This window comes from Schistocerca gregaria, chromosome 2 (genome assembly GCF_023897955.1).
Source record: "Schistocerca gregaria isolate iqSchGreg1 chromosome 2, iqSchGreg1.2, whole genome shotgun sequence".
Taxonomy (NCBI): domain Eukaryota; kingdom Metazoa; phylum Arthropoda; class Insecta; order Orthoptera; family Acrididae; genus Schistocerca; species Schistocerca gregaria.
In genome coordinates, this window is record NC_064921.1 from 494,177,575 (window position 1) to 494,199,354 (window position 21,780).

The 21,780-nt window shown below is 43.7% G+C and overlaps 1 protein-coding gene and 1 long non-coding RNA gene across 5 annotated transcripts in view; one reads left to right on the forward strand and one right to left on the reverse strand.

Moving 5' to 3' along the window:
• Window positions 1-316: 316 nt before the first annotated feature.
• LOC126328172 (uncharacterized) lies at window positions 317-3,727 on the forward strand. The gene is made up of 2 exons (XR_007561717.1): window positions 317-1,555; window positions 3,653-3,727. It is a non-coding gene; the product is annotated as an uncharacterized LOC126328172 (long non-coding RNA).
• Window positions 3,728-4,390: 663 nt separating this feature from the next.
• LOC126328126 (phosphomannomutase) overlaps window positions 4,391-21,780 on the reverse strand; it is a 41,371-nt gene continuing 23,981 nt past the window's right edge. For all 4 annotated transcript variants that reach the window (XM_049995982.1, XM_049995984.1, XM_049995983.1 and 1 more), the window contains exons 5-6: window positions 18,542-18,809; window positions 4,391-4,841 (exon numbers count right to left, since the gene is read on the reverse strand). In XM_049995982.1, the coding sequence (XP_049851939.1) occupies window positions 4,618-4,841; window positions 18,542-18,809 (492 nt within the window). In that variant the 3' untranslated portion in view covers window positions 4,391-4,617. The remainder of the gene's footprint in view (window positions 4,842-18,541; window positions 18,810-21,780) is intronic.

Here is a 21,780-nt window from a genome sequence, read left to right on the forward strand (position 1 = left end):
TTTAGGGACCCCATGCAAAACATGCTGTAGAATAACCAGACACATTTGAATGCTGTTGCTCCTGAATGTGAGTCAAATTGCATAGAGTATCTTTTTGTTATCTTCTTTTCGACATGGTGAAGTATTCATCAGAGTTATGAATTTAAACTGTGGCAGTTGGCTGATGCATTGTATGTGCACTAAATGGTGAATCACAAAACACAAAAAGGAATCTATAATGAGTGTTTCACAGAATTTAGGCTAACCACATTGCTAACAATTTTAGTTCATCAGATGTCTTGTAACTGAACTATAAATTACACAATGAAATTCTGGCATTGATAAATATTTTATTACATGGAAGATAAGTATGCTTTTCAACTAGCTTGATAATTTGTAAGAAAATATTTTGATATTTTTTAATGAGGGAAACATTCTTCCACAAATAAGAAATAAACACATGACTATACCTATGAGGCATGTTTTTTTAAGGAAGGTCCATTTGAACATAAGTACACAATGATAGGTTATTTCAAAAAAGTAAATTTATTTTCAGAAAGTACATACTTCACTATATTTTTTGACATAGTTGCCAAGTTTGTTCAAACACATATCATACCTCTCAACCAATTTTAAAATACCCTCTTCATAAAAACTTGTCACCTGCTCCAATAACCATGAGTTCACTGCCTTTTCCACGTCGTCATCATCATTGAAACGGCTGCCACTGAGGTGTTGTTTGAGGTGGAGGAACAGATGGTAATCACTCGGCGCAAGATCAGGACTGTAGGGTGGGTGGTCTAAATCTTCCCAGCCGAAACTGTCCAATAAATCACGGGTCTGACCTGCAGTGTGAGATCTTGCATTGTCATGGAGAAGGACACTTCCCTTTCTCAGCATGCCACATCTTTTGTTTTGAATCACTCTGTGCAGCTTTTTCAGGGTTTGGCAGTATGCTTCTGCATTGATAGTGGTTCCTCATTGCATGAAATTGACCAACAAAACACCATGCCTATCCCAAAACACTGACTCCATGATTTTGCACTGGGACAGAGCCTGTTTGGCCTTCACCTTTACAGTGTGTGTGTGTGTGTGTGTGTGTGTGTGTGTGTGTGTCTCCATTCCATGCTCTGTTGCTTCGATTTGGGCATGATAATCGAAACCCATGTTTCATCTCCAGCTATGACCTGACTCAAGAAGCCGTCACCTTCTTCATGATAATGAGTCAAGAACTTCATCACACACTCAAATCTTTGGTTTTTGTGGTCCTCCGTTAGGAGCACAGTTTCCTAAACTTTAGGTGTTCAGAAACAGTGTTGTAAAACACTGATCTCAACACATTAGGAAATTCATTTGAGATATCTGTTATTGTGAGGCACCTGTCCTCATGAATCCTCATTTCAACTGAGGCCACCAAATCATTTGTAATCAAAGAAGGGCGACTGAGGCGGACTTCATCATGGACGTTGCCACGGTCATCTTTGAATTCTTGTACCCACTTACGCACTTTGCTTTCACTCATAATAGGATCATCGTACACTTCGCAAATCCGTCGATGAATTTCTGCAGCAGACAGGTTTCTAGATGTAACCGTGGGCTTCCACGGCCATTGTCAATGTCAATAAAATTCTTCTGGGTTAGAGACCGCATTGTCATTTATAAAATTCCAACGTTTCAGCGTCTGTTGCAAGACGCCTTCCTCAGGGTGTGTTGCTAACTGCTGAATGAGTGCAAGTGTGGGTACATATATACTATGGAAGAGTGTTGTGATTGGATGTGACGATGAGGAGGAAGGGTACTAGGAGTTCATTTTACTGGCATTTGCATTGCGTCTCGTTATTGGCAGAAGTAGGCGTTTTCCATTGGAGTTTCCTTTACTGCCTGCCATTGGTGGAAATCGGTGAATAGGAGACTTAGCGGCGACTGCTGCGTAGCGTTGTTTACTAACTGCCTAGTATCGACTAGGCCGCGTCAGCGCTCTGTGTACCATCCTCCACTGTGGCCTACCGCATGCCTGTTGCTTTGCGCGAGCTGTCCTTCCGCAAAGCTGTCACAGCAGGCAGCCAAGACGCTGGAAGTCTGTACACGTCTTCTCTGTTCATATTATCGGGTCGCTTGGCTATTTCTAAAGCCTCTCTAATCTTCCTCCTCAAACTAAACGACTGTTTCGCCAGTACTCGGGCCTCTCAAAATTCGATGTTCATCCTGCACTGCTCATGATGTTCTGACACCGCTGATTTGCTATATTGTTTGAGGCGGATATATCTCTCATGTTCAGTTAGCCTCGTGCTTATTGGACGCCCAGTCTCACCTACATACACCAGTCCACATTCACACTCGATTTCATAAACTCCGGCGGCATGAAACTTGTCAATTGTATCTTTTGTCGAGCCCAGAATGTCTTTTATTTTGTTGTTGCTACGAAAAATCGGCTTAATACCGGCCCGACGGAGAATTTTGCCCAGACGTTCAGTAACCCCTTGTACATACGGTAGCACGGCGGTGTTCTGTGCTTCGTTCTATATTTCCATGTTGCCCTCCTCCTTCGGCGCCATGGTTTTGCGTATCAGCCTCATGTCATAGCCATTAGCTCCAAAAATGGTCCTGAGGTTCTGCAGTTCAGCTTGCAGGTTGTATTCCTCGCTGATCCTGTAGGCTCTCTTAGTTAAAGTTCGCAGGGCCGAATTCTTTTGCATAGGATGGTGGTGGGAGGATGCATGCAGGTACCTGTCCGTGTTGGTGGGCTTCCTGTAAACTCTGTGTCCAAGCTTCCCGTCTGGCTTACGATAAACTTCTACGTCGAGAAAAGGCAGTACCCCGTTCTTTTCAATCTCCATGGTAAAATAAATTTTGCTGTGCTGCTGGTTAAGATGTTCGTGGAAGTTCTGAAGCTCTTCTTCTCGACAAAAGATACAATTGACAAGTTTCATGCCGCCGGAGTTTATAAAATCGAGTGTGAATGTGGACTGGTGTATGTAGGTGAGACTGGGCATCCAATAAGCACGAGGCTAACTGAACATGAGATATATCCGCCTCAAACAATATAGCAAATCAGCGGTGTCAGAACATCATGAGCAGTGCAGGATGAACATCGAATTTCGAGAGGCCCGAGTACTGGCGAAACAGTCGTTTAGTTTGAGGAGGAAGATTAGAGAGGCTTTAGAAATAGCCAAGGGACCCGATAATATGAACAGAGAAGACGGGTACAAACTTCCAGCGTCTTGGCTGCCTGCTGTGACAGCTTTGCGGAAGGACAGCTCACGCAAAGCAACAGGCGTGCCGTAGGCCACAGCGGAGGATGGTACACAGAGCGCTGACGCGGCCTAGTCGATACTAGGCAGTTAGTAAACAACGCTACGCTGCAGTCGCCGCTAAGTCTCCTATTCGTCGATTTCTACCAATGGCAGGCAGTAAAGGAAACTCCAATGGAAAACGCCTATTTCCGCCAATAACAAGACGCAATGCAAACGCCAATAAAATGAACTCCTAGTACCCTTCCTCCTCATCCTCACATCCAATCACAACACTCTTCCATAGTATATATGTACCCACACTTGCGCTCATTCAGCAGTTAGCAACACACCCTGAGGAAGGCGTCTTGCAACAGACGCCGAAACGTTGGAATTTTATAAATGACAATGCGGTCTCTAACCCAGAAGAATTTTATTGACAGGTTTCTAGATGACAAAAACCATATCACTGAGCAAACCTCACACCCGGTGAGCGAGTTGATAGTCTTATACATTTTGAAAGCACAGAACAGAGCCATATAGGTTAGCTACAGAGCTGAAACTGAGCACAGTTGTTCCCGAGGCATGCCGGTACATGACGCACATGCTCATTGTGGTATGCGCACAAACTACTAGTGTCTACAACAAAACGGACCTTACTTAAAAAACACGCCTCATATATACAGGTAACAAAGTGACTAACAGGTAGTTGTTTACAGGCCAGCTACCATAGTAAAAACCAACCAGAGCACACCTTTTGTCCTACAAACAATTGTCTCATTGCTCTGCTCACTCACCTACACTTGACAATTACAGTGTATAGACACAATTGCTGCAATTTGTACTTATATGCGTTGTTGCTCATGTGGAATGTTTCTTTTATGGAATGTGTGAAGCTAGTGACAACATTGATTAGGATAATGATAAGAGTATTAGAATTCTGCAAAGTGAACTCAATACTATACATTAATACAAAATGAATTAACATACTCAGTACAGAACCACACAGCTGTTTTAACTGAAGCCATATTACAGTTGCACGAGATCCCCTTCCATGATCAACTGTTAATCACATTGTTATTCTCATACAGATATATGCACCGGAACAAGGTAGCTCTTATGATGCTCATTATCATAACATTTTAATTCAAGAAATAAGTGAAATAGAAACACACACAGTATTTCATTGCCATTAAGTACAATTTGTGTCATTTATTGAATTAAAATGACATACACATATATTTTGATACTGAGATTAAATAATTTGTAATTTGTTTGGCAGACTGGTGTCCAAAATATTTCAAGTTTTTGGCAGACAAATATAAGCCTCTACACAAGTTCAAAGTGGTAACTATAACATTCCCAAAACAAGTATCACAGATAAGAGGATTCCTAAATAGGCCTATCACTATGTTAAAGCAAACAGCTCCTCCAACTGCTTTTTTGTATCTTGAGGCGACTTCACTGAATGGCCAATAGTCCTTTCATCACTAAATATTTCATAATCATTTCCTCCTTTGTATGTTTTATCACCAAAAAAATGAATTTCTTTGAAATTTTCTTTCATGAGGTGTTGTAAACAATAAGTTTTGTCCCATCCTTCTGGAAACACATCGAAGCTGATCTGACCACCTAAAACACACACATATGTATAAGATTATATATATTAGGAATGTCAACAATGTAGTATAAGACAGATTGCCAGTTACCATAAAGAAAAATTGTCAAGTTGCAGACAGGCACCATTATCAGTGAGTGTGAGTGTGTGTGTGTGTGTGTGTGTGTGTGTGTGTGTGTGTGAGTGTGTGTGTGTGTGCCAACTACGACTTCCTCTCCGTTTGACCATCTCCCTCTAACCCCATCCTCTGCTAAGCAGTATCCATCTGCATGTACACTCCTGGAAATTGAAATAAGAACACCGTAAATTCATTGTCCCAGGAAGGGGAAACTTTATTGACACATTCCTGGGGTCAGATACATCACATGATCACACTGACAGAACCACAGGCACATAGACACAGGCAACAGAGCATGCACAATGTCGGCACTAGTACAGTGCATATCCACCTTTCGCAGCAATGCAGGCTGATATTCTCCCATGGAGACGATCGTAGAGATGCTGGATGTAGTCCTGTGGAACGGCTTGCCATGCCATTTCCACCTGGCGCCTCAGTTGGACCAGCGTTCGTGCTGGACGTGCAGACCGTGTGAGACGACGCTTCATCCAGTCCCAAACATGCTCAATGGGGGACAGATCCGGAGATCTTGCTCGCCAGGATAGTTGACTTACACCTTCTAGAGCACGTTGGGTGGCACGGGATACATGCAGACGTGCATTGTCCTGTTGGAACAGCAAGTTCCCTTGCCGGTCTAGAATGGTAGAACGATGGGTTCGATGACGGTTTGGATGTACCGTGCACTATTCAGTGTCCCCTCGACGATCACCAGAGGTGTACGGCCAGTGTAGGAGATCGCTCCCCACACCATGATGCCGGGTGTTGGCCCTGTGTGCCTCGGTCGTATGCAGTCCTGATTGTGGCGCTCACCTGCACGGCGCCAAACACGCATACGACCATCATTGGCACCAAGGCAGAAGCGACTCTCATCGCTGAAGACGACACGTCTCCATTCGTCCCTCCATTCACGCCTGTCGCGACACCACTGGAGGCGGGCTGCACGATGTTGGGGCGTGAGCGGAAGACGGCCTAACGGTGTGCGGGACCGTAGCCCAGCTTCATGGAGACGGTTGCGAATGGTCCTCGCCGATACCCCAGGAGCAACAGTGTCCCTAATTTGCTGGGAAGTGGCGGTGCGGTCCCCTACGGCACCGCATAGGATCCTACGGCCTTGGCGTGCATCCGTGCGTCGCTGCGGTCCGGTCCCAGGTCGACGGGCACGTGCACCTTCCGCCGACCACTGGCGACAACATCGATGTACTGTGGAGACCTCACGCCCCACGTGTTGAGCAATTCGGCGGTACGTCCACCCGGCCTCCCGCATGCCCACTATACGCCCTCGCTCAAAGTCCGTCAACTGCACATACGGTTCACGTCCACGCTGTCGCAGCATGCAACCAGTGTTAAAGACTGCGATGGAGCTCCGTATGCCACGGCAAACTGGCTGACACTGACGGCGGTGGTGGACAAATGCTGCGCAGCTAGCACCATTCGACGGCAAACACCGCGGTTCCTGGTGTGTCCGCTGTGCCGTGCATGTGATCATTGCTTGTACTGCCCTCTCGCAGTGTCCGGAGCAAGTATGGTGGGTCTGACACACCGGTGTCAATGTGTTCTTTTTTCCATTTCCAGGAGTGTATATCTGCTGGACAGCATTCTGATACAACCTGCATAATGCACCTGTCATGCAAGACAACCTAGACATAAGGACTTACCAACCATTTTCAGGTCCACTCCCATTCCTGTTGGAGGTACGTGGTTCTTACACCCCACACTACTCTCTCTCTCTCTCTCTCATATACAGTGTTCTGCACTGAAACAGTACAGGAATGGGAGTGCAAAAATTTTTTGATGTCTCCACAGCCCAGCATTGCTTCAGCACAGGGACATGTCAGCTCAAGCTAGCCAAAAGGGATAAACATTTTCACACAGTTAGTCGGTCACCAAGAGAGTGACATTGACACTTCTGTCTAGGAGTGCGAGTGCACTCAGTAATACTGAGTAGCACTAGGTAGGATGCAACAATGACTATAAGGGATCTGACAGAGCTGTTATGGTACTGTAACAAACGTGTTACGCAAATGTGGCACAAGAAGAGACTGCTGACCACTCATAATAAATTGTACTGATTCAGTCATATCACACAGAAAAGCCTCTCTTTTGTCCAATATAAATACACCTACTAACTAGCTTCTAACTAGCTTAGAGGCAGTTGATCGGTAGGTCCAATGTCGACCATACTGTTTGCACTCGATTCTCTGATTATAGTATTGTAAAATCTTGTGCAAGATTGTTCCACTATTGTCACACTGTGCCAGTCATACTCTCGCTGTGTGGTGTAATGATAGCAGTTCCATAACCACAGATAACTGATTTCAGAGTCCAGGACTGAAACTGTAATTGATGGGTAGTCCATGGGTCCACCACTACCATTCCAGTTCACAGCACGAGCTACTCTGATTCTTTGGAACTGGATAAACTGGTGGGCCGGGATCAGTGGACAACATAACATGAGACATCCCAGCACCAAATGCTGCAGTCCATCTGATGGGACTATGCAGGCAGTGATCAGAGAGGGACGGAGCACTCTCAAGGTAGTGTATGATTTAATCACATATGCACCACAATCATGCCTCCTTTGTAACAGATATGCCACATGGGAAGCACATACAGATTGGTGTGTGGACAACTTGCCAGACCACAAGTTGCCAATCTATGCTGTGAGTCAACACAGCGACCTCTGGGCAACCTTATGTCTGCAATTGATGACAGCATGTTTCCTCTATGGCCTACGCAGCAATGGTCCGTGCTGAGGTCACAGCTATGAGATGTATACTGAACAATAAATTGAGTAATAACTATTTTTTTTATTTGCATCAAACAAGACCTGACAAGTACTAAGGCCACATATCCTGACAAATCAGTAAGTTTCCAGCCTGGGAGTGGGCAACTCCTAAAACATATGTATACGATATAGATACAGTTAAATGGTTATAAAATTTTATATGGTAGTGTGTTCTGAAACACACAATTTAAAAAACTATATGAAGAAAGTTCAGTTCACTACTATGGCTTCATTTTACCGTTGACCATGAAGCAAAATCTTGCTCTCCTTTCACACCCACACCACAAATTTCTGAGCAGTAATTACATGTTTTATTATTTTCTAAGCCAAATCTATGTAACACGCATGATGCTCTTTATGCAAAAAGTTTCTCTCATTATGGACCTATGAAACCAACAGGCATTATTCATAGAGGTCTTCTAAGTGAAAACTACTCTGAACACTCATGAAACTGGGTTAGAAACATAAGTTAATCCATTAATCTCCATATAAATTAATTTATGTATGGATGGAGAGCACATAAATCTCTGTAAAAGTTATTTTTCTGTCCCTTGGTGCAATACGTTTGAACTTTTTAGAAAGTAATTGTAAGCTATGGGGAAGAACAGGTAATATACAAAATATGCAAGAACCAAGAGGGAACAGTGAGAATGAGCAATTAAGAATGAAGTGCTTCGTTTAGAAAGGGAGTAAAACAGGAACACAGTCTTTCTCCCTGGTTGTTCAATCTGAATATCACAGAGACAATGATGGAAATAAAAAGTAAAGTTCAGGAATGGAAAAAGAATTTAGGGTGAAAGAATATCAATGAAAAAGACACCCTGATGATACTGGTTGTCCTCATTTTAAGTGGGAAAAATGTACAGGACCTGTTGAATGGAATGAACAGTCTACTGAGAACATAATGTGTATTGACAGTAAACTGAAGAAAGACAAGAGTAATGAGGAATAGCAGTAATGCGATTAATGATAAATTTGACAACAAAATTAAGAATCATGAAGTAGATTAAGTGAAGGAGGTGAAGAAGTTCTGCTACCTTGGAAGCAATATAACACAATGGGTAAAGCAAGGAGGACATAAGAAAAACTGACTGACTAACAAAGACAATGATGGCATTCATGGCCAAAAGAAGTCTACTATTATCAAGTAACTACCCTAATTTGAGGAAGAAATTTTTGAGAATGTGTGTTTGGAGCATAGCACCTTGTATGGAAATGAATCGTGAACTGTGGGATAACCAGAAAAGAAGAGAATCTGGTGCTGCAGAAGCTTGTTGAAAATTAGGTGGACTGATAAGGAAACAGGAGATTCTCCGCAAACTCAGATAGGAATGGCATATGTGGAAAACACTGTCACAAAGAAGGGACAGGATGACAAGATGTGTGTGTGAAGGCATCAGGGAATGGTGGTAGAGAGAGCTGTAGAGGGTGAAAAATGTTGTGGAAGACCAGTGTTGGAATATATCCAAGAAATGTATGGATGTAGATTGGATGCACACTGAAAACTGGTACACCTGCCTAATATTTTGTAGGGCTCCCCACAAGCATGCAGAAGTGCCACAACATGACGTGGCATAGACTTGACTAATGTCTGAGGTAGTGCTGGAGGGAATTGACACCATAAATCCATAAGAGTACATGAGGGTGGAGATCTCTTCTGAACAGCATGTTGCAAGGCATCCAGATATGCTCAATAATGTTTGTGTCTGGGGAGTTTGGTGGCCAACGGAAGTGTTTTGAACTCAGAAGTGTGTTCCTGGAGCCACTCGGTAGCAATTCTGGGTGTCACATTGTCCTGCTGGAATTGCCATTGTCCATCAGACATGAATGGATGCAGGTGATCAGGCAGGATGCTTAGGTACGTATCACCTTTCAGCATCATATCTAGACATATCAGGGGTCACACATCACTCCAACTGTACATGCCCCATATCATTATGGAGCCTCCACCAACTTGAACAAATCCCTGTTAATATGCAGGGTCCATGGATTCATGAAGTTGTCTTCATACCCATACACATCCATCTGCTCTATACAATTTGAAACAAGACTCATTTGACCAGGCATCATTTTTCCAGTCATCAACAGTACAATGTCGGTGTTGACGGGCCCAGGTGAGGCATAAAGCTTTGTGTCTGTGCAGTCATCAAGGGTACACAAGAGGGCCTTCAGCTCCAAAAGTCCATATCAATGATGTTTCATTAAATGGTTCGCACACTGACACTTGTTGATGGCCCAGCACTGAAATCTGCTGCAATTTGCGGAAGGGTCGGACTTCTGTCACACTGAATGATTCTCTTCAGCTGTTATCGGTCCTGTTCTTGCAGGATCTTTTTCTAGTCACAGCGATGTTGGAGATTTGATGTTTTATCACATTCTTGATATTCATGGTGTACATGTGAAATGGTTGTATGGGAAAATCCCCACTTCATCACTATCTTAGAGATGCTGTGTCCCATCGCACGTGCGCTGACTATAACATCATGTTCAAACTCACTTAAATCTTGATGACGTGCCATTGTAGCAGTAGTAACCGATCTATCAACTGGGCCAGACACTTGTTGTCTTCAATAGGCTTTGCCGACTGGTGTGCCATATTCTGCCTGTTTACATATCTCTGAATTTGAATACACTTGCCTAGAAGAGTTTCTTTGACGCTTCATTGTAAGTGCCACTATGACGTGAAGAGGTGGGCTGTTGTTGCAGGAAAACGAGCTAGATAGCATCAAACCAGTGAAAAGACTGATGACCCCAAAAAAGGTACCTTATGAGCTTCATTAAATACTACAGAGGATACAACAGTTCTCAGAGGCAGACTCCATTTTATTGTCTGTAGTGGTGGTCTTCTGTGCTAGGTTCTGAAGCTGCTTGAATGCACAGAAAGCAAGTCATAGGAATTTAAAATTGCACTTAGGAACTTAACAGACTAATCAGGTCTTCGTTTATGCTGTTTCTTTTGTCATCACAAATCAAACAACTGCCATAATTTTATACCTTTTCTTTAATTTAAATTTACTCACAACTGAACTGCGGTTCTGCTGACTTTGTCTTCAGGTACATTTTTATCCCAATGACAACTTGACATGGATTTATTTCCTCACAGTAAAACTGATTTCTGTGGTCACTGTCGCTATGCATAACTTTTAACTGTTCTGACAGGTGTCGTGATAGTGGCTGGCTGACAGTCACTGAATGGAGGTGAGGAATGAAAATGCTATTCTGCTGATAGAAATGTGTATGTTCGGTGACACATGCATAAATATACCACAGCTTGGGTGGAATTCATGGAAACAGCTGGCATTTTACCCCAGCCTTAAATCCTGAAGTGAACAGAAGGATGATTAACTGTTAACATGATGCAAAACTAACTGCTATATTCACAAATAAAGATAAATATTGTACAATGATTGTATTTTGTTTCAGATAGAGAAAAGAGTAAGATTGGCTGGCTGGTTGGTTGGTTTAAAAGAGGGGGGAAGGGACCAAACTGCTAGGTTTCGGTCCCTCGTTCCAATTAAAATAGCTCCACAAGGGCGGTAGTAAAATAATCGAAACATACAAAACACAGCTGGAAGAATGGAGAAAACCACAAGAATGACAGAAGGGTAACAAACACTAAAATGGACAAAATCAGACAAGAAAACCACAGAGAGACGCAAGAAACATGTAGAAGAGATCAAAACAAGAGAGCCAATTACCATGGCTGGCCGACCATGTGAATAAAAAGGAGAAGCCAGCCACTCTTGCAACACATTAAAACCTCCACCATAAAAGTACTAGGGTGGAGGACACAGAGGGACAAAGGACATGTGCTAAAACTTATATCAAATAATAAAACCCACCCTCACACATAAAACATAAAACTAAAGCTGCTGTTGAGGCATTGTTACCCATCACCGAAGGTAGAGTGGTGGGAAAGTTAAAAGTCCGCTGCACAACGGCTAAAAGTGGCCAGTCCAGCAAGAGGTGGATGAATTTGTGAGCCACAGCGACAACGAGGTAGTAACCATGCGCTAGCCACATATGGCCAATGCGGAGCCATCAGAGGACAACTGATTCCCTGCGAGAGGACTGCATGGAAGACTTCCACACATTCATAGTCTCCTTAATGACACACAGTTTGTTGTGTGTACTGTTATGCCATTCCGTTTCCCAAAGCCAAAAAACCCTGCAACATAAACAGAATTCTATTCAGTTTCGGAGACACCCATCTCCAGATGCAGTTTCCACATAGCCTGTCTGACCAGCCTGTTGGCAAGTTTGTTGCCTAGGATTCCAACGTGTCCTGGGGTCTACACAAATACCACTGAATGACAGGACCATTCCAGGGCATAGATGGACCCCTGAGTGGACACTACCGAAGGATGGCGAGGGTAGCATTGGTTGATAGCTTGTAGGCTGCTCAAGGAGTCAGTACACAGCCATCTGGCAAGGAAAGCTGTTCAATATGTCCTCCATGAATGTAAGCAAAGCCTACATGACCATCAGCCATTCAGCCATCGGTGTAGACCACTTCATGGCCATGGTACATGTTGAGAATCGAGAGGAAGTGATAGCGGAGAGCTACAGGGTTAATGGAATCCGTAGGGCCATTGGAAAGGTCCAGAAGAATCTGCAGTCTAGGTGTACACCATGGAGGTGTACGTGAATGGACCTCGAGGAGAGGTGGTAATGGGAAGGACTCCAGTTCAGACAGAAGGGACCGGACCTGAACTGCAATCTTAAGCCCCAACCTGGGCTGCCAATTCGAGAGATGAACCGCCATGTTTGGGAAAAGGATGCAGTAATTCAGATGTGCAGAGAAATACAAACGTGTGCAACATAACTGGCAAGCAGTTGTGCACACCTAACCTTCAATGGAGGGACTCTGGCCTTCACCAGGCCACTGGTCACTGAACTCATTCTAAAAGCTCCCGTCGACAGGTGAACACCATAGTGGTGCACTGGATTGAGTAAATAAAATGCCGAGGATGCCACAAAACCATAAACCAGACTCCCATAGTCAAGGCAGGATTGAACAAGGGCTTTGTAGAGCTGCAGCAGTGTGGAGCGATCTGCACCCCAGTTGGTGTTGCTCAGGCAGCGAAAGGCATTGAGGTGCTGCCAGCACTTCTGCTTCAGCTGATGAAGGTGAGGTAGCCAAGTCAATTGGACATTGAAAACCAGTCCTAAGAATCGATATGTCTCCACTAGAGTGGACTGTCATTCAGGTAAAGTTCTTGTTCTGAATAAACGGTGTGACACAGACAGAAACGCATGACACATGACTTTGCAGCTGAAAACTGGAAGCCGGGGGCTAGAGCCCATGGCTGCACCTTGTGAATGGCTCCCTGTAGGCGAAGCTCAGCAACACCAGTTCTGGAGGAGCAGTACAAAATGTTGAAGTCATCCGCATACAGAGATGGTGAGACCGACAGCCCTACAGATGCTGCTAGGCTGTTAATAGCCACAAAAAATAGACACACACTCAATATGGAGCCCTGTAGAATGCCATTCTCCTGAATACAGGGGGAAACTATGGGAGGCACCAACTTGGACACAGAAGTACAGAGTGGCAGGAAGTTTGGATAAAAATTGGGAGTGGGCCCTGGAGACCCCACTCAATGTGGCAAGGATACGATTCGCCAGGTCATGTCATATGCTTTACGTAAGTCAAAGAGGACAGCAAGCAGATGTTGGTGTCTGGAAGAGGCTGTTCGAATGGCACACTCAAGGGACACAAGATTATCAGTGGTAGAGCGGCCCTGGCGGAAGCTGCCCTGACATGGAACCAGTATGCCATGTGGCTCCCTGACCAACCCAACCGCTGAGACACCTTACATTCCAACTGCTTGCAAAGAACATTGGTGAGGCTGATTGGCCAGTAGCTATCCACATCAAGCGGGTTTTGACCGGGTTTGAGAATCGGAATGATGGTGCTCTCGCGCCATTGCGATAGAAAGACGTCATCACACCAGATCCAGTTGAAGATGATGATGAGATGTTGCTTGTAGTCAGATAAGAGATGTTTAATCATCTGACTGTGGATCCGGTCCGGCCCATGAGCTGTGTCAGGGCAATGTGCAAGGGTGCTGAGGAGCTCCCACTCTGTAACTGGGGTATTATAGGGTTCACTGTGGCATGTAGTGAACGAGAGGACTTTCCTTCCCATCCACCATTTGAGGGCGCAAATAGCTGGGGGATAGTTCTGCGATGCAGAGGCTTGAGCATAGTGCTTGGCAATCGTGTTTGCTTTGGTAGATAACACGCCATTGATGTTAATGCCATGGACACCTGTTGCGCTCTGGTACCCAAAAAGATATCTGATCTTCGTCCAGGCTTGGGGAAGTGACGTATGGCATCCAACACACCTGGCAACATCGTTCTATAAGCTGGTGAATGCGGACATGAAGCTTAAAGTCTATTAGGGGCACTAGGGAAGGTTGCTGCTTATGACTCTGTAGAGCTTGCCGATGCTCTTTAATTGCCTCAGCAACTTCCAGCAACCACCAAGGGACTGTCTTCCACTGGGGCCACACTAAAGAGCGAGACATCATATTTTCCGCTGCAGAAATGACTGTTGTAGTGACCTGCTCAATGACAACATCAATGGCACCATGTGGGGGAGATTCAGCTGTGACAGCAGAGGTGAAGGCTTTCCAGTCTGCCTTGTTTAAAGCCTATTTGGGTAGGCGTCCAAGGGCGTGACACCAGGGGAGTGATAGGAAGATGGGGAAGTGGTCACTACCACACAGGTTGTTGTGTGCTCTCCAGTGGATAGATGGGAGAGGACCAGGATTACAAACTGAGACATCAATGGCCGAATATCTGCCATGTACCACACTGAAACATGTGGGGCCACCTGCACTTAAGAGACAGAAGTCGAGTTGTGACAGCAAATTTTTGACCTTCCTACCTTGTTCAGTAAGCATGGCGGCACCCCACAAGGGGTTATCCATGTTAAAATCTCCCAAAAGTGGGAAAGGTTTAGGGAGTTGATCAATCAGTGAAGCCAGTTTGTTCAGGGATACTGCACCATCTGGTGGAAAATATACACTGCAGACAATTATTTCCTGTGTTGTCCTTATCCCAACAGCCACAGCTTCAGGAGGGTTTGAAGGGGGCACAGGTTCACTATATACTGAGTTCAGGACATAGATGCAAACTCCAACTGACACTACTATAGTCGCTACGGTTCCTGTAACATCTCTTATAGCTGCAGAGCGCACGGGTCCGCATTACCAGGAACCTGATTTCCTAGAGGGCAATGCAGAGAGCAGGTATAAAGCTTAACAGCTGCCGTAGCTCATCCAGATGGTGGAAAAAACCACTGCAATTCCACTGGAGGATTACATGATGGTGAGACTGGGCAGACATGAAACTCTCAATAAGGCAGTCTATGCCTCAGGGTCACCTGCTGCCAACAGATGAGTACCTGTGCTATCAGCAGACACTGTGTCTGAGGGCCCAGTGAGATCTAGGTCCTCAGCGGACACCAGAATTTCCACCTCATCCTCAGACACAAGAGCTTGCAGGTAGTGGTGGTGTGGGTGCCACCTTAGTTCCTCAGTTCTTGGGGGGGTCTCTTTCTTTTTAAGTTTCTCTCGCTGCTCCTTAGGTTTGTCTGGCTGAGAGAGCTTCACTGATTCAGTCTCAGGGACTGCGGAGGACCGTGAAGCCTTACGACCAGCTAACTGTGGTTACTTCAGCCACTGGTGGGTGTCAGTTTTGCCACTGGTAGGAACCTAGGAAGGGAGTTACACAAGGGATCCCTTCCTGGTGAGAAGAGCCAAAGAAGATTTATGCTTCTGGCTGAGAAGTGGGGGGGGGGGGGGGGGGGGGAGTGTTGCTCCTGAAATAGGTTGTACAGGAGCAACAGGGAGGGAAGTGCTCCCCAGCATCAAGGGAGCAGGTAGAATCTGACAGCTCTGAGAGCCAACTGTACATGGCGGAACAGAAGATAGTAGAACTGTTGTCATAGCGGCGGCATAGGTTGATGTCATATGCACAGGATGTAGCCTCTCATATTTTCTCTTAGCCTCAGTGTAGGTAAGTCAGTCCAGGGTCTTGTATTCCATTATTTTCTTTCTTTCTGGAGAATTCTGCAGTTGATGCAGATGGGAGGCGGGGCACATGGAGTATTGGGATGTGAAGGACATCCACAATCCTGACAGGTGATGCTGGAAGTACAGCGAAAAAGACATATGGCATACTTCCAGTGCTTAAAGCACCACATTGGGGGAGGGATATATGGCTTTATGTCAAAGCGGTAGACCATCACCTTGACCTTCTCAGGTAATGTGTCACCCTTGAAGGCCAAGATGAAGGGACCAGTGGCAACCTGACTATCCCTAGGACCCCAGCGGACGCTGCGGACAAAATGGACACCTCGCTGCTCTAAACTGGCATGCAGCTCATCATCAGACTGCAAAAGAAGGTCCCTGTGAAATATGATACCCTGGACCACATTTAAGCTTTTATGGGGTGTGATAGAAACAGAAACATCCCCCAGCTCTTCACAGGCGAGTAGTGCCCATGACTGGGCAGAGGATGCTGTTTTGATCAAGACCGACCCTGATCGCATTTTGGATAAACCCTCCACCTCCCAAAACTTGTCCTCTAAATGCCCCACAAAAAATGTATGTTTCATTGACATTCACAGACAAGAATGATTCCCCATCAGCTCTCGTACATACGAGGTACCGGGCTGAATAAGCTTTGCTGCCATCCTTAGCCTGGCGTTGCTCCCATGGTGTGGCTGGGAGGGGAGGGGGGGGGGGGGAGGGGAAGATTTGGGGTCATATTTCTTAGCACTTAAGTTAGACCTTGACCGCTTAGAGACTACTGGTGTTTGACCAGCATGTCATCTGCCGTGATGCCACCCACTCCAAAATAGCTTGCTGTTACAAAAGTTGTATGTAAAATTGTATATATAATCAACAGTTAGGAGACGGGCGCCACCCAGCCGCAACAAAGGCCACCTGGCAGAATGGCCATTGCCGGGAGTCCCAATGCCCCTGGGTGACGGGCATCTACTCCTCGGCATAAATGGGGAGATAACAGTGCAGGCATCAGCAAAACAATCCCTGTGTGGTCAGGGGGCTACAACCAAGAGGATACATGGCAGCCCCACCACAATGGACTGGCTACCATGCTGGATATCAAGCACAAACAAGCAAAGTAGTCCATTATTGTTGATACTGCACAGAGGATGGACGAAAATGCACCCAACAGCTGGAGAATGAGCGGAAGTGCAGATCCACATCAACGAAGGATGGGAGAGGTATCGGTGCATGATGGCCACTATGCACCATGTAAGGCGCCCTTCCCCAATTAGCTCACTCTTCGGGAAAATTTTGAAAAATGGAGGTCAAATCCTACAGGGGACCATCTCATAAAGGCTGAAATGTGAGAGACTCCTTTTAGTCACCTCTTATGATAGGCAGGAACACCTCTGGCCTATTCTAACCCTCGGACCTGCAAGGGGAGGTTAAGATTATCAGTGATAAAACTAAATAGAAATTCACTATAGTGTGTTGTGAGCAATGTTTTAAAAGCACCATGTCAATCGCTTGCTGTTACAAAAGTTGTATATATAATCAACAGTTAGGAGACATTGGAAAAAGGGGCACTCCTCGTTACTTTATCCTTTCATGGCATTCTACCAAGTGAATCATTATGCTAAAAGAAAAAAAAAGTGTTATTTTATAGAATTCAGTAAGCAGAATATGGCCTAGTTTGATGAAAGCAGATGTATGAGAAAGAATACTTCCACACCTAATGAGGACCTTAACAAACTTGCCAATTAAGGGCTAAGTATGGGAAGCAGGCACATGAATTAGAAACTATGAATCTCTAACAAAGTTATAAATAGTGAACTGAGAAACAGTGAAGAGAGACTGAATTGCTTTTTAAAAAAATCATCAATTTCATGTTTTGGAAAGAGTTGAATCCAGTTAGGAATTCATTTACTACATAGCATTACTTTCTGCAAACAACTTAAGACACATAATTGTAGTTCCGCTCATTTTCGTTTTCATCCCAGTTCTCCATCCCCAATTAGCCCCTTAAATGGTCCCGTCAGATCACCGTAGTCAAGCACTGTTGGGCTGGGCTAGCACATGGATGGGTGACCATCCAGTCTGCCGACTACTGTTAGCAAGTGGGATGCACTCAACCCTTGTGAGAAAAACTGAGGAGCTACTTATCGAGAAGTAGGGGCTCTGGTCTCATAAACTGACATATGGCCGGGAGAGTGGGTGCTGTCCACATGCCCCTCCATACCTGCATCGAGTGATGCCTGTGGGCTGAGGATGACACAGCGGCCGCTTGGTACTGTTGGGCCTTCATAGCCTGTTTGGGCACAAGATTTTTTTTTATTTGACTCATGAAAAGGACAATTGAGAAACTTTTCTCACTGGTGAAACTACTCGGTTCACAGTAAACATAAGAAAAAAGTGGTAAGAAAGAGGCAAGTTTTTGTATGCAATTTTTAGGGTCATGCACTTGAATTTATTATATTCTGCAACATTCAGACTCATCACATAGGAAACTAGTTATATGCTGCAATAACCTACATTACATAAGGTGCTACACTAGATTCTAAAATTTTTGTCAAAATGGTACCATCAGTGAAGTTTTGGCTGATTATACTAACAGTATTGTTACACATCTACATGCCCACTTAGCTAAATGAGTATTTATGGATTACTCAGACTTTTGAAACTAAAAGATGAATATAATATAATATTTTCTCATATTTCTGAAAGTTTTGCATCCAGATTGATGTAACTCTAGAACATACGTAAACAGCAGCACTTACGGAAACTCACCAATGGAATAGACCAGTCCCAAGTCAGGAAACTGCTTTCTTAGTACTGAAATAAATTTTTCACGTATTTTATGCTCTTTATCATACTCAAAAAACTGCTCTCGCTCCTTCTGACTGCAACTTCTTCCCACAGGACTGACATTGATCATACCATTGCGAAATTCAATGAATGTACCTCGTTTGACAGGTAATTTTATATCTGCCATGTATCGCAGGGCAAAGTTGATAAAGGTTTGTAGTCTTTCTTCACCCATATGCTGTTGAATGCTCTGGAAAAGAAGGATAAATGTTGTCACTCAAGCACACAATTTATTAAACTTGGTGCTATATCACTGAAATATAGTTTACATGTCTGACAAAGTTTCTTTAGAATGATCTTTCTCCATTCAGCAAAGTGCAGAAACTGTATCAAATTTTCTGACAGACTAACATTGTGTGCTGAAACCCATCCTTACTTCTGCGGGTTGAAGATGTAATTCTGGAAACAATCCTTAGGCTGCAGCTAAGCCATTATCCACTGTATCCTTCTGCTCAGTGGTGGTAGTCCAAATTTTCATTCTGGTGAATGTCTGTCAAGTTTGGAAGGTAAGAGAGTGTTACTGGTGGATTGTACATGTGAGGTATATGTGTAAGTAACTAAGGAGGTAACTGAAAAAGGAAAGGTCCCAGGTTAGGATTCCACTGCAGTATGCAGTTTACTTCACCTTTTTTCTGATTTGTCCCTAGTGCAGCAACAGTTATTGCACAGCAAAGCAAACTGAAGCCCTGGCAAAGTGGAAGCACTGCCATGTTTACACCCAACAGAAATGCAGGGGAGGAAATGATGGCATAGATTTCTTACAACTGGAGCGCTGTCAAATGCAACGTTTTATATGACAATGAACTGCATACCCCAAAAATTTAATATTTGCTGGTGCTTTTCTTCAACAGTAATCTTCCCATACTTTGACAACAATTATTCATGTTTTAATATGTATGAATCCACATTTTCCCAGAATTAAAAAAAGACTACTTTAATTCTGATGTTTCATTTTTTCATAAAAAATGTAAAGTAGTATTTTTTTAACTATGTCATATTGTTTGTACATGACAACTCATTCGTTCTGGCACCTTTTAACACCAAATTCCACAGATCGAATAATTTTTCTCAGCATTTCCTTCCCTTCTTTGGTGTCCAGTTCCGTGTGACAAAAGCTGTGAAATATTTAGAAAGTTGGTATAAATTTTTACTGTTTATATCTAAGTAATTGCTGCAAAGCACTGGATATGTATGCATATCGTCAGTGGGTTATTTGGTGTGTGCACTTTGCAAACCGTTTTCTCCCACTAGAATTTGTACATATTAGATTTACTCAACTTTAACAAATGATACCATGCTCTGATACTTTTTCCATCAGCACTGTCACTCCATTCTCCCTCTCGTTTTCTGTAAATTTAATGACATTAACAGCAGGTCATCATGGCTGCCCAGAAAGGCATCTTCTGTGATTGCTTTTTGCGCCTGAACTGCAAGGTAACAATGTGTACTAGTTGGAACTGAACGTAGCTGTGCCTAATCATGTGGTCAAGCTTGTTCCCTCTACAACCAGACCTGTGGTTCGCTTTGTCAAGCAGGCTTCATTGTCAATTTCTACATGTTTAAAGAAATTAATACTTGTCTGTAAATTGACTATATTTGCAATAAATATTTTATTATTATATAGGCTCTGGATACAAAATATTTTGAAATGAGTCTTGACTCTAAATATAACACCATAATCGTAACACCTGTATCTTGATTTATGGTGTATCTTTCCTTTAGGACACAAAACATTTTACTACGGCAAATTTCTTCATCGAAAAACATATATACACTAGTTCTCCTTGAAACATCATCAAGAGTGATCTCTCAGTGTTTCTTGGTGTGACTGGTTAATGGTGTGCTTTTGGGTGTTCAACAGTGTTGTTGATTCTCATTTTTACTAAGTGACCCAGTTATCATTTTAAAATGCTGTGAGCTGAATCATGGGATTCCATTAACTATGAGCATAAGGTTTTTTATCACAGTAATCATTGGTAAATAATATCACAATACATACAGGTAATGCTCACTTTGACCATGTGTGACAGCAATAGGCTGTTGCATGACAAAAAGTCTGAAATTCCTGCAAAATAACTATTTACTTTAAAAAAATGAGAGAGAAGAGAACTGAACAAGGACACTACTATATAAACTAAAAAGAAGTTAATGACAGATTTGTTGTGTCCTTGCCACTGGACGCAACAAAAGTTGACACGCTGAAACAGTTTCAGACTGGTGCCTCGGCCAGAGCTTTGAAGTTCACCTCCAACCAAATGCACAGCCCAAACAGCAGCCTCCACACTGCTGCCAATGAGCTGGTCTTCTAAGTGGCCACAGGTAGCAACAGACAGTTAATGTTTGACATTGGCAGAGTTCCAGGGTTGCTGTTCATAGCTACAGTTCATAGTGGAGATCAGCCTGTGAGACAGTCTACAAGTGGAGTCGCCTATAGCCTTCGCATAGGGAGAAGTGTTTACTACGGTGATTGGCAGTGTGGTGCCGAGGATGGACATTGTCTTGTTGACATTGTATTCAGGCCACTGCTTAGTTGCCATCTGTCCACAAGCACATCCAATGACTTACTGTACAACTTTAGTTAAGTACCACGGTACAATAAAGTGTATATTTGTGTCATTAATTAGTTGCACCATTACAGTTCCTCCATCGGTCTCAGAGCATCTAAATCTAATATGACATGTGCGAGCTGTCCCACCCAAATGACCCATACACATCAAGATTAATATAGTCTAAGGCTTCTGAAAAAATTTGTTGTGACTTTTTCCTGGCAAAGCATTACACTTCTCTCCATCACACTTTGAGACAAATATTTAAAAACTCTGTATTAATTAGTGGATCTACCATAGTTGACACATACAAATAGTGCCCACACCACCAGGTGCTACTTTTTAGCAGTCTGCCTCTTGCAATTGGGTGTTGTTCAGTCAGCCAACACTGTACCTGATTGTAGTGACACTGTTAAGGAATTGTGGCAGCAATAATACTTATTTTGTATACCAGAGAAAATATTTTTGTCTACTTAACACCTTGGTATAACTACAGTTAAATATTTCTTGTTCATTACAATACAAACTGAAATATTAGTCTTGTAACTAAACCTACAATACAATTTTTCTGTGCTTAAATTTTGGTAATTAGGACACTTAAAAAGTCTTGTTTTT